General features: G+C 49.9%; 1 protein-coding gene across 2 annotated transcripts in view; it reads right to left on the bottom strand.

Annotated features, from left to right (window-relative positions):
- The window catches only part of LOC123247783 (ephrin-A3), a 31,976-nt gene extending 18,715 nt beyond the window's left edge, over positions 1 to 13,261 (bottom strand). The window contains exons 1-5 of one of the 2 annotated variants that reach the window (XM_044676801.1): positions 13,097 to 13,261; positions 11,485 to 11,780; positions 10,979 to 11,047; positions 10,757 to 10,816; positions 9,437 to 10,183 (exon numbers count right to left, since the gene is read on the bottom strand). In XM_044676801.1, coding sequence (XP_044532736.1) covers positions 10,065 to 10,183; positions 10,757 to 10,816; positions 10,979 to 11,047; positions 11,485 to 11,780; positions 13,097 to 13,209 — 657 coding nt within the window. In that variant the 5' untranslated portion in view covers positions 13,210 to 13,261 and the 3' untranslated portion in view covers positions 9,437 to 10,064. Of the gene's footprint in view, positions 1 to 9,436; positions 10,184 to 10,756; positions 10,817 to 10,978; positions 11,048 to 11,484; positions 11,781 to 13,096 lie in introns of those variants that run through there. The other variant, XM_044676800.1, reaches the window with a different exon arrangement.
- Positions 13,262 to 13,295: the final 34 nt, after the last annotated feature.

Genomic DNA, 13,295 nt, shown 5'->3' on the forward strand with positions numbered 1-13,295 from the left:
CGCGCTGCGCGTGGGAGACGGCTATCCTGGCTTCCCTCCCCTCTCGGGAACGCGCTTTCTACTCCTCTTCCCCTGGCTCGGGCTGAGGTGCTACAAAAAGGGCTTGTAGTCAGCCGCCTCCAAAAAGGAATTCCCCAAGGAAAGAGACTGGGAGACTAGAAGCCAGGGCCACCTCTCCTTCCCCTCGTTCCCCACCTGGGACAGGGTGGGACTAAATTAATCTAAGACTCAAATGATAAAATCTGAAATCTGCCCTTCTGCTAAATGGGAGATCTGTGGCAGGCATGGAAGATTTCAAGGGGCTCTAATCTAAGGAATTCTTGGGAATGGGAGAAGGATGCCTTTTGAGGACAGAGAAGCAGGATAATAACAGCAATGACAACAGCAATAATAGATTGCTTTTATATAGCATTTTAAGATTTTCAAAGTTTTACATATTTGCATATGTTAACAGAACAATCCTCTTTTTTTCTGCTTTCTTCTCTCACTACTCACCAGGAGGAGGTAAAGTATGGTGAGGGAGGTGGATAGATACCTTGGCATAGGAGAGATTGCAATTTGCCCTTGGCTGGCACCCTCTGATGACTGGACAGCTGGTAACCTTCTCCAATCAGATGGGTATGGGGTGCAGGGATGGGATGAAGGAGGCCAGAAAAATCGGGGTGCACTGAGACCCTAAGAATGTGAGGATTAGAGGAAGAGAAGGATCCTTGCTCTTTAATGGGCAAAAGGTAGAGTAGTAAGGCGGAAGAGGGAAGGAGCTCTAAGCTCAGTAAGACCCATTTTGGTTCGGAGTCTTGGGGTACTTCCCAAAACATGAAAAAGGCATCATTAAGAAGAGACACCCAAGGAGCTAGAGCATCTCATACTGACATAAGTCCCTTACATCCCAGCACTTGGACTTCCCCAGCTTCTGGGGGTGGAGACACACTCTTTTCACCCTCCTCCCAGTTCAGCCAATGGTACCTAGCCTTTCCACACACATTCTTGGACACCTGAACACAGAGGGCAGAGCACAGGCCCCAAACCAGGTCTTTCAACACAATCACTGTACAGTTATGCTGAAGCACACAGTTTCTCTTACACCAAAAGCAATAACCCATGCCCATATCTGGCACACACTTCTCTTTGCCCCCCTCTGCTTCTTTTTCCTCTTTTCTCTTTTCCTTATCTCAAGAGATCAAAGTTGGGAGGAAGAATGAAGTATATGGAATTGGGACATGGCCCATTCCTCTTTATTCACCTCCTCTTGTGGGAAAGCTCAGGTTAATGGGGGGGATGGTGTGGTTTTCAGAAACCAAGGCAAGCCTCTGTACCCATAGAGGTTAGCATTACTCCCAGCTACCCCAAGAAACAGGCACAAGTGGACACCTCTGACCCTAATGCCCACAATTAAAAAGCATCAGAATCAGGGCGTGTTCATCACATGCCTTCCATAAGTTCCTGGTGGGCAGTGCCAACCAGAATGGGCACAGCGCCCAGAAGCTGCCCCAGTAAGCAGGCAAGAGCTGGCAGTGTTGTCCCTAGACTCCCCCATAGCCCTAGGGATCTCCCCTCCCTCTTAAGAAATCAGAAGCAAAATTAGGCCCCTTGGGGTGCTTTGGAGGGAACTTCACAAACAGCACCTCCCCTTCCCTCTCCTGAGAACTTCTTATGGTTTTTCCCAAGACAGATGGCTATAGTGGAAAGAGGACTGAAACAGGTGTTAGATCTGAATTCAAATTATACCAGTGATACTTACTATCTAGTAATTCTCTGGGCCTTAGTTTCTTCATGCACAAAGTGATGATAACATTTACAGAATCTACTTAAAAAGACTGTTAGGAAGAAACCGTTTTGTAAACATTAAAATACTGTGGCAATACAATGTCATTTTATTTTTGCTAACTGCTGCCAATCATTATATACAGCTTACCTCTCAGGGGTCCAAGACCTTCAGCAATGAAGCCTCTCTTCTCTCCTTACTCCCATTTTCGTCTCTCCCAGATGATAAAAAATATCTGTGCTAGGGAGAGAAGAAGGCCCTTTTCTATAGAGGCTGGATTCTCTCTAGGATTCAGGCTCATTTTCATAGGGTTCAATATCTCTCTGCGAGCTCTGAGATTTTCTTGGGCTTAGTCCCACGATTATCCAGTTTAGGCCCTCTTTCTAGGACCTGAGCTTTTCTCTTGTAGTCTCCAGGGTCTAAGGTTTTCTCTATAAGGTTTATGCATCTAGCTATGAGAGCATCTCCCTCAACCATCCTGAGGCCTTTTTTCCTCTGGCCTTATTTACCTCTGACTCCTCCCTTCCAGACTCTAAGGCCTTGCCCAATTCCCTGATCCTCTCCTTAGAATGGTGAGATTCTGCTTCTGCTGATCCCCCTTTGCTTTGGGGTCTAGAGTCACAAGGAGGTGAGCAGGTCTATGGGAGAGGGAAGTTTTCTGGCTGGCATGGCCAGAGGCAGCTCCTGGGACAGCGGGTGGCAACCGCAGAGCTGAGCTGTGTTCAATAAATCATAGAGGCTGGGGCCTGGGGGAGGGGGAGGCTAGGGGGAAAAGGGGGGGCTATGGATAAATAATTCATTAAACAAATAAACACAGGCGCTGAGAGGGAGAAGAGCAGGCAAGAGTGTAAGTGGGAGAGGCAGTCACTAGCTCTAGGCATGAAATATTCACAGGCTCTGTACCTCCAACCCAGGACCCACACATGATTACAACATACAACTACATACAAGTGTCACACTATGGAGACATGTATTCTAACAAACAGGAAAACTCACACATCCACTGACATTAAGATGTATATTTATAAAGTCATGTGTGCTCTGACAAGAACATGTGTGTCTTGACATGGATCTCTACATGTAAACATGTCAACCCAAAGAATACATGTGTGGCATGCATATCTCCAGAGAATTTTCATACAGGAATTGGTAGCTGGGTGTGTGTGTGTGTGTGAGAGAGAGAGAGACAGAGACAGACAGAGAGATAGAGACAGAGACAATAAGACAGATGGAGACTGAGAGCCAGATTGGGATCTTCTGCAGGTAGTCATCACTGCCTCTCCCACAAAGGACCTAGAAAATTAAGATTCCTGGGGGACAAGTCCCTAAACACATAGAGAAGGGAGAATAGCACTACATATCTGGAAAGTGATGAAATGTCGTGGAAGATGTGTAAACGGTGGTAGGATTGGGTATGGAACAATGATAGCTCACAATAACAGGGATTAGGGTTTACATAGCATTTTCCTCACAATAACTACATGAGGAACTGATAAAGGTTTATTATCTCCATTTTGCAGATGAGAAAAACCAAGGCTCAGAGAGGGTAAGCTACTTGTATAGGGACACACAGCTAGTTCCTGCTACAGCTGGGATTTTAACTTCTGCCTCTTATAGCTCCAGGAAGTTGGAGAGCAAGAGAAAGAGAGAAGAGATAGAGATAGGTTTAGGAAGAGGGAATTAACCACTGATATTATGGTCAGAGGACTACTAACATTACCTAGAATTATTCTGCATACCTAACCAATTCGTCTAAGGCCCTTTCTAACTTGGAATTTATGATTCTATTATTAACTTCAACTTTTGTCTTATTCTGCCATTTCCCTTTGCTTTTTATGAATTTCTCTAATGGACGACTGATGAGGGCATGAGATAAGGTGTATAGTAAATGGAATGGGTCCTGGAGAGACACTGTAGAAGGCCCTAGCTATTCGGATCCCTGGTCTCCTGACCTACTCTTATTCCTCAAACCCCTGCCTGTCCCACTCCCTTCTGAAACTGTTCCTCCTCCTAACTCTTTTTCTCAGGACATCTCTACCCACAGCAAGGCCCTTCTATATCTCCCTTGATATCTCCCCAACCTGCCCAAAGACATTACTCTAGTAAATGATTAAAGGGAAAATGGGGGGATCCAAAAGAGAGAAGAGGGATCTTTTTAAGCAGCACAAACTTCACCCCATCTCACCCAGTCCCCCATACTCTCTCATTGCCTGAACCTAGGCCAAGGGTCCCCAGGTAGAATTTGCTGAGAGAAGCCTGGGAGTGGCAGCTAGGGGGTGGGTGGGGAGAATCCAGGTCTGTGAGGCAGGCAAAGAGAAGGGGGAGGGGGGGGATTGGGACATTGGATTGCTCCTCAGGCTCATTCCCAGACTGCCCCAGCATTCCCCAGTCCTCTTGTCTCACCTGGAAAGGATCTGTTCCCCTGGGGAGGGAGCCAAAAGAGGGCTAGTTTGTACAGGTCCTAATACCTCAGCAGACAGACAAGGAGCAGAGTGGGGGGAAGGGTCCCCCAAATTTTTCCTGGAGAATTAGGATCCTTTATGCCCTCTTCTCCTCCAACTCTACATTTGGAGGAAGGTATAAGGAGATATAACGATTATAGAATCAAGAAAATCCTATAGGAAACAGCAGGTTAGGTCCCCATTTTTCTCTGCCAACAGAGAAACCTTTGATTGTCTTGGAGTGGGAGGTCACGTATGAGGACTATTGCTACCTCACTTCTACCTTCCTTTCCTCTTTAGGTCCCAACCCAGGGTCTGACACCAGGATTCCTCTCACCTCCGGTCCCCTGGGTCTTTCCTGACTTTCTCTCCCTTGTGTTAGGCAGGTTCAGACCAATCCATTCAAGATCTGTACAGCAAAGAATTGATTTGTAATAAAAACCGACGTCATGTATCAGAGTCAGCAGAAGAGATTCCAGAGACAGAAAGGCCAAGCAGTCTTGACATGGACACATACATAAATGTAGATTCAGACTCCAACAGAGACAAAGTTGCACAGGGACAGATACATAACTACCTGGTGATACACAATCACAGTCATACTGAGAGACACACAGACACAAAAAGCATACACGGCATGGCACATTCATATTATCTTGGCCTCAACCTCCAGTTCTCTACGATCCCCTCACCCCAACACTGGAGACCCCTCTCTGACTGTTTCAAGATCCCCTGAGTTCCTAATCTGCTTCTAGACACCCTTAGGCTCAATCCCACCCCAGTCTGGACCACAGATTCCTGTTCTACCTGAGGGCTGATGCTTTGAGAGTTAATGACAGCTCATTAGTGCTTAATTGAGCAGGAGGGGGAAAGGAAACTGCCTTGGCATCATAGAGAAGGGTGTGGATTGACCCTTACCAGAGCAGGGCATCTAGGGTGATGATATGTATGGAGCTGATTTTGGGGAATATTCTCTGGCCTTGCTTTCTCCAGCCTAAGTTAAATAGGCCCTACTATCTCCTTGACCATTTGTTTTGCCAATTAAAACTTTAGGCATCTCTGACTACCCCCTCCCCAATCTGTAGCCAAAGGGAATAAAGTCCAGGATGGACTCTTTCCCTTTTCCCCAGCGGCTGAATAAACCCTCCTTTCCAAACTGGCCAGAAAGTTGGTGTCTTTTCTTTAAAAAAAAAAAAAAAGTTTTTAAAAATTATACACTTAACAAACAACACTATTTTAAAATACAAAAAAAGAAGATAAGATTGTGAATGAAACTTGTAACTTCTGTTTACATTTTTTTAAAGGGTACATTAACTTTCCCACAGGTAACAAAACTATCCTGCTTATCTCTGTCCTTTTGCTCTCATGTATTTTTTAAAATACTTTTGGGTATTTTAAAAATGTGCTATTGACACAAATTTCTTTACTTGTTCTTTTTTCATTATTATCACGATGCTCCTACTTTCCCCTGTACCAAGGAATGGGCAAGCAAAACAAATCAACACACAGATTAGGTTGTAAAATGTAGGCAGTACTTCATTCAGCACCTTCGGTCTGTCACCTAGAAGTGGCTAGTTACTTTTTCAAGCATGCAAAGATTGACTTGGCCTAGAAGAGGTTGGATAGGGAGGAGTGGAAGAGAGAGGGTGGGAGATACTGACAAGGCAGGGGAGGAAATTAGGGGATACAAGCAAGCCATTCACTGGGGAAGAAAGGCAGTAGATGAGTGGATACTAGGGATGGGAGGCAGGGCCTGGGAGGTGCCTAGGGGACAGATTGAGGAGAATGGCTGGGAGAGCTTCTGGGAAAGAAGGATATGACTTGGCATGATAGTGGAAAGGCCTGGGAAAGTGGAGTTGATTTCTCAATTAGAATATAATGATATAAAGGTAAAACATTTATGGGGATTGGAGAGAATACTGAGAAGAGAGGGGGAAGAGCTGAGAAACACTGGGGAATGAAGTAGAAGCACTGGGGATAAGGAAGAAAGGACTGAGAAAATGGGATTGATTTGTCATTTTTGACTATACCAATAACATGCAAATCTGTCATAGATTAAGTACTTAAATAAACACTCAGATCTAGGAACCAACTCTGTGAGATGGCTCTGCCAGCTCCTCACCTTATCATCCCAGGACCACTCCATGAAATTCCACTTCTTAGGTTAGCTGGCTCAGGGTCTGGGGGGCTTCCTCTCCTCTGAAAGTGGAGGGAGGAGAGGAGAGGAAACTTGGAGAAAATGGGAGTTCCTCTGGGTTAGGCCACAGTGTCCTCGGGTTGACTGGGCCCCTGATGGGGATAAATGGGGAGGGGGGCTTCTCTTCCTCCAGGTCTCCACCAATGGGAGTCTCCACTGATGACCTCATGCCCCAGGCCCCAGGATTCCATTGGCTGTTTGGTGGGCAACCCGCTACAACTTCGTCACAGCTGGGGATCTCCCGACCTGTTAAGTGGACTGGACTTTTCCCTCCTGGCACACAGTAGGCACTCAATGAATTCAGGTTGAACGAATCAAGGAATGAATGAATCAAGGAAAGGAAGTGGCAGAACATCGGAGTTCATCCTAAGAGAAAGGGGCACATTTGCATGAACCCATGCAGTCGTATAGTGCAGTGCTGGAGACTTCACGGAGGGGACCTGTTCTAGCTCTCTGGAGACCCAGGAAATGAGGAGGGGACAGCCTTGATCTGAGAGCAAGGGAAAGAGAGTGACCAGAGCAAGGTATGGAGGCTCTGGCACCATGCTGAGACTTCTAAAGCAGAATACTTTGGGGGAACCAGGTGACTCCCCAAAACCTGCTGCCCATCCTCCTGGAACCGCGTTTGGGGAACACGCCTCCAGGACTTCTCATGGGCAGGGCCCAGTGCTGAGGAGGCTGCCTAGCTCTCCTAACCTGCTTGAGGCTTGGCGCTTCAGTCTGAGGCCCTCTCTCTGCTACCTCCCTCTGGGGCACCCCAGGAGACTCTGCTCCCCTAGCAGCGCTGAGGCCCACGGGAGCAGGGAAAGGGGGGGGCTCAATGTGTGGAGGGAAAGGAAAGCCGGGAGCTCTCGAGTACTGGTATTTGCAGTTCTTATGCCCTCCCCTTTCCCATGCACGCGCACTCTGAGGATCCCTCTCCCCACTCTCCCTCCTATTGCCACCTCCAGCTCAAATTCAGACCCTGAACATTATCTGTGCGAAGGAGCCGACCCACCCGTGTTGGGGTGGAGGGGAGGCAGGAGGGACAGGCGGGGTGTCTTTGGGCCAACACCGTATTCTTAGGGGTTGTGCTCGCCTGAATTTGTGGATGCGTGCATTCCTGTGTGACAATATGTGTCCGAATTTGTGAGAGTGAAGTGCCCAAGTGTGTTTATCTGGTCGTGTCCCCGAGTCTCGTCCGTTCATGCGTTCTTGTTCTCCCCACTCTAGCCCCGGACCTGGCAGGAATGAGTTAGCGAGAGTACTAGCGTTCCTGCTTGATATGGGCAGCCTGGATCTCTGGATCTCGGCACCTCCACCTCTCACCCCTCCCCCGCTTCGAGCTTGGTTGAGAATAGGACAATCACTAAATATGCTCCAGGCCTGGAGTTTGCCAGGGACCAGGGAAACAGTGATCCAGACCCCCATCCCCCCATAACCTCAGCCTGAGAATCTTCTAGGGGGGGGGCTTTGAAAGGGAGGGAGAGAGAGAGAGAGAGAGAGAGAGAGAGAGAGAGAGAGAGAGAGAAGCGTTGCCATGGCAATGCCTAGACATCCTCCCTGGCTCCTCTCCTCTTAATTGCAGGAGGAAAGAGACTTGAACCCGGCACTGGAGCTTCAAGCTCATTCTGTTTTCTCCAGCCCACTCCATAACGCCCTTCTTGTCCAGCAAAAGAGCGAACGGGGTAAGGGATAGGATCGAGAGGGAAATAACAGGGTACACATGCATAGTCGCATTCACTCCAATGCAAAGAAACCACAACCATTCTCAAGCAGTGACACCTCAAGACACGCGCAGGCGCGGGCGCGCGCGTGCACACACACTCAGAACAAGGCCTAGGTGCGTTGGGGCAGAGAGGGCAGGGCCGGCAGGGCCGGCTGGGTCTGTGTGTCTGTGTCTGTGTCTGTGTCTGTGTCTGTGTCTGCGTCTGCCCTGGCGGTGCCATTCTCCCGGTCGCGGTCTCGGGACCGAGCAATCGAATTAACACAAAGCCGCCACGATAGCGGAGATAGCGGCGTGAGTGCCGAGTGGTCTTGCGGGGAGGAGGCGGGAGACAGCTGTTCCTTGGGCGCTCCCTCCCTCCCCTACATTGATTTCTCCGGGGATAGACCCAGGTGTCTGACCGGGAGGGAAGGGGGCGGCAGAGGTGTGTGTGGCTCCGAGGGAGGTGAATTTCTGACCGTGCCGGTCTACAGTAGGTGCCCCCACCCCACCCCCCACATCCCCGAGCCCCGCCCCATGTTCACACGCTTTCTCAAGCTGCAGCAGCCAGGCCCCAGCTAATCAGCACAACATCCACTTATCGATCTCGGGTTCCAAGCCAAGCAGCCTGGCACTGTGCCAGGAGAGGCTGGGGAGGAGGGGTGAGGAGGCCCTGGGAGGAGTGCCATGGACCTGGGAGACCCGGGCAGGTGGAGGGGAGAAGGGAGTGGGGGAGAGGTGGAGAATGGGCAGAATCTTCTCCTAGTCCGGAGGGCAATGACTGGTGGAGGGGGGGTTGCCGGGAGCTGTGGGGTCCTCCCACCAAGGTTTCATCCCCGTGTTCCTATAAAAGCGGAGAACAAAGGGGACCGCGCTAGTCGAAGGCTTTGATTTGACCCTACCCTGCACAATTCCAGACCAGAACTACGCCCCAAATGCCCTCAGGGAAAGGAGGAGGGACACCATAGTTTTTCTAGGCCTAGACTTCGGGAATCACAGCCTTCCTTTAGCCCCCTGATCCTTCCCCAAAAGGGAGCTCAGGCCTCACTGACTCCCTAATGCCTAGCCAGTGTCCCAAAGCTCCAGCAGTACTGGAGCATCTGTGTCCTCTTCCACCCCCTTCACACTCACAGGAAGCCTGGGGGGGGGGAGGGGGAGGAGGTGGGGAGAGAGGTGCCAACCTCCACAGCTGCTGTTGGCACCTATCCCATCCAAGCCCAGTGGGGTGCCCACCAAGGGCTGGCACAGACCACTTGAGCACAGCTGGCATGGGGTCAGCCTGTGCCAAGGTAGGAGTCCAGGACACTGGGGTTCTGGCAGTAGGGAAAAAGCCAGAGGGCAGAAGGGTGTGGTGTATAAGAAGGGGTGGGGGGAGGTGGTTTATTGAAGGTTGAGTCCAGGTACTTATAAAAATACAAATAAATGAAAATCAATCTCATATCAAGTCCGTCTTCCCAGAAGACACAAGAGAGTTCTCAGGTGGAGAACAAGGTACAGTCCTGGGGAGCACCTGGAGGATCAGTGGGTTGCTTGACCAGGGCTAGAAGAGATCCCCTTATTCCAAGACTAGTAGAAATCTTGAAGCTGCAGGGAACCTAGGTGTCTCATCCTCCTTCTCCAGGATTGGAGTTTGGTTTATTTTCCAGAAAAAAATCCAGTCTGAAGAGAGAAGGAGACCATGGCCAATTGTAGGCAGTTGAGAATAATAGCATTCACTTCTGTGTGAATCCAGGAATTGATCCAGTCTCAGCATTTGTCCAGGTACCAGTCCATGTACTCAGAAATCGTGGGGATAGCACCAACTAACTCCAGTCCTATCCCCCAAATATCAAGAGGGATAACTCCATACCCAGAGCAGGGTATTATAGTCCTAGAGCCTTTCAACTCCACAATACCTCCTTATACCCCAAACACTGACCCCCTCGGAGGCTAAATTTGGGGGTGATGGCCAAGAGTGGAGTAGGGTTAGAGCTAGTCTCAGAGTCCCCGAAGGAGGCGAAGAAGTGGCAACAGAAGCAAGAGGAGGAGGCAGAGGGGGCTTGGGGCCCGGCCTCCTTGCCACGCCGGTGTGCTGCCCCCACCTGGACCCAAGGATTCTGTAACACACAGAGGGAGAGGGTTGGAGGGGTAATTCTGCTCAAACCCATCTTCTCCTATTCCTCCCACCTATAATTCTGCTCCTTGTTGAAAAGTGTGACACTTCATGATTCTATCTCAGTTTTCTTATCTATAGAATGAGGGTGTCAAACTGTAACAATAACAGTAAATCATAAAATCATTTAGCACTTTAAGGTCTAAAGGTTTCTCTACAAGTACTGGAGATAAGTAGTGTTATTTCCATTTTACAAATGAGGAAAACGAGGTTCAACCAATAGAATTATTGACTTCAGGTCGCACATTAGGTATGGGGCCAGATTTTGAACCCTGGTCTCTAGACAACAAGACTGTCTACTCTGTACACAATCCATGGATTCCCCCTCTGATTACCCATTTTTATCCTGCCACTTCTTCAACCTCCTATCAGTTCATCAGATTCTTCAAAGACAATCATCACTATAACGTCTTCTTAACCAGTATAACCCAACCCTCTAGCTTGGCCAGAGGCTGGCATGAGTGCCCAAGACTGCACCAAATAGGGCCCAGAGGTCCCGTCATGTGTTTGGACTTACCCCTGGAGACCCCATTCCCTTGTCGAAGCACGAAAGGAGGTGCTGTGGTTGGCTTTTCAGCTGGGGATAAAGAAGCCAGAGATGGGTTCCAGTTCCCCAGACAACTTCTTCATTCCCAGGGATCATTCAGCAGCACCCTCACCTCCCCCCATATACCCTGCTACCCATTGGAGGCATTTCCCACTCACCCAGGATAGGGAGAACACCCATCAATGCACTTACTGGTTTCTTTGCAACACACTGACACCTGTAGCCTCAGACATTGGCCAGAGCTCTCTGGGGTTGGGACAGCTATTGGTAAATAAACAGGCAGGTAGGGGAAAAAATGCTTTTTGACTTTGCTTCAGACTCCCAAGCTCCTTTCTCTCTCTCTCTCTCTCTCTCTCTCTCTCTCTCTCTTTTTTGCTCTTCTATTTATCAGTCTCCTTCCCAAAATATTTCCTTTTCTTCTCACCACAAACTATCTAGAACCTTTCTCTTGACTTCTTTTATTTCACTTGTGGACCACCCCTTCTCATTTACCTATATTCATTCACTACCATTTCCTTAGGCTCTTCCTTTACTCCCAAACTCTTCATTCCCATCCCCACTGCACTCAGCTTAGGCCCCTTTTCTCCTTCCAGGTTCCTCTCCTAGGGTCTGGATGTACTGAGGTGGGAAGACTAGGTCTGGTCCTCTCAGTTCTAAGTCCCACAGTCTGCTCACCAAGGCCCCTTCATTTTACTTACAAATATAGTAGTAGGTTTCTCCTGGCAGGAACTCAAAACCCAATGAGAAAGGTGTGAAGCGCTGGATTTTCTCTGAGAATCGGACTGGGCCAAAAGGAGCAAAAGGACGAGCGCACTCCCAGCGCTTGAAAGCTCCTGTGCCTTCAGCTTGACATGTCTCGTAGCCATCCAAGTCCACCATGAAAAGAGCAAAGGTCTCAGGGCCCTCAGGTGGCCCTGGGCCCTCATAGTGTGGACAGAAGATGTCCAGATAATCGTTGAGGCCCAGCTCCACTGCTGCGTCTCCTCGCAGCAGCCTGTGGGCATGAATGAAGCATTAGGGCTTTATGGTGGATGATAGGGAACTCTCAGGGAAAGGGAGCTAAGAAGTGTATAAGATTCAAGGGTTCCCCTAATGGCCAGACCTCCCTCTCCCAAAGGGCACAATCTCCCTTCTGAGCATGATTACCCACTATATATGCCCAAACATGCACTCACAGTCTAAAGGCCCCCAAATTAAGCATCAAGCTGCTTTCCTTTGCAGAGGCAGGGAAAAAAAAACAAACCAGACAAACAGAAAAGGGAAGAGAGATACATAAAACTACCCAGGGACTGAAGTAGGGAGAGACAGAGATGGGAGATGAAAACAGAGCCTGCCAAAGGCAGACCTTTGGACCTTGACCTGTAACAGAAACATAGGGAAACACTAAGCCACAGATTGGGTAGTGACCAACATGGGGGAGGGGGTCTCATTCAGTAGATACCACCCAGGATGTTTGTCCTTCCGGTCTGACTGGCTCCCCTCCCCTCCCCAGACCTCCCACTACCCTTCCCCCTGGGCTGTTCAAGTTGTTCTAGGGTCCCCTGGCCCTTAAAAGGGTAGGAACCAACCCTCACAAGCTCCTACCTACTCCTAAGTGGTGGCTTAGGTAGGGCCTTGACCTGTTGGAATTCCAGACTGACAGATATAAGGATGGGGAAAAGCAAGACAGACTCCCAGAGAAACAAAGGAAGCGGAGTCCGAAAAAAGCTCTAGAGAGGTATGGATGGAAAGGTATAGGAAGAGAGACAGCCAGCCATGCAACTACAGAAAATGAATAAACGGGAGCGATGGAAACAACTCAGGAGAGAAAAAGATGTAATTGGACCAGGAGGCAGAGGGAGAAACTTAAAAGGGTCGGAGACAGACACATTCTTTCACAGGAACACATTCACAATATATTCTGAGCACCCCAGACCTCTTCCCTTTTTTTCTATACAGCGAAATCTCTGGGGCCAGCGAGAGGTTGGGGGGGAGTCGAATTAAGGGGCGAGCAAGGGGGGCGGGGCCTGAAATCCGGGAGACCGAGCCCCCCCCCCGCCCCAGCCCCCAGAACTTGTGCCTGTATCCCACCCCAGGACTTTACTTCCTCTCGCCCCCTCCTCACGTGGGGGCCAGGGTTACTGGCGCGGGGGTGCTGGCGGTGATGGGGGCGAGTCTCGCCCCTCCCCCCCACAACCAGCTCAAACAAAGGAGCCCTAGCGCGCGGCTGTCCGGCCCAGGCGGGGAATGGAGAGAAGGGAATGGAGGGTGCACGCCCTGTCCCGGAGGCGAGCTGGCCCGGCTTGGCTAAGCCCGGTTGGTTCCGGCTACCTGGGGTTACTGGAGTTCCAGTAGACGGCGTGGCGGAGGCCGGACCCCCCCCGGAGCGGGGACCCGAGGAGCGAGGCCCAGAGGACTGTCCGCAGCAGAGGCAGAAGCCGCATCGCCCCCGGGTCTGGTCTGGCCCGGCTCGGTTTGGCCGGGCTCCGGAGTCAGGGCGAGGAAGGTACAAAGTAGACCGGAGTTGGGG

Source organism: Gracilinanus agilis, chromosome 4 (assembly GCF_016433145.1).
Source record: "Gracilinanus agilis isolate LMUSP501 chromosome 4, AgileGrace, whole genome shotgun sequence".
Classification (NCBI taxonomy): domain Eukaryota; kingdom Metazoa; phylum Chordata; class Mammalia; order Didelphimorphia; family Didelphidae; genus Gracilinanus; species Gracilinanus agilis.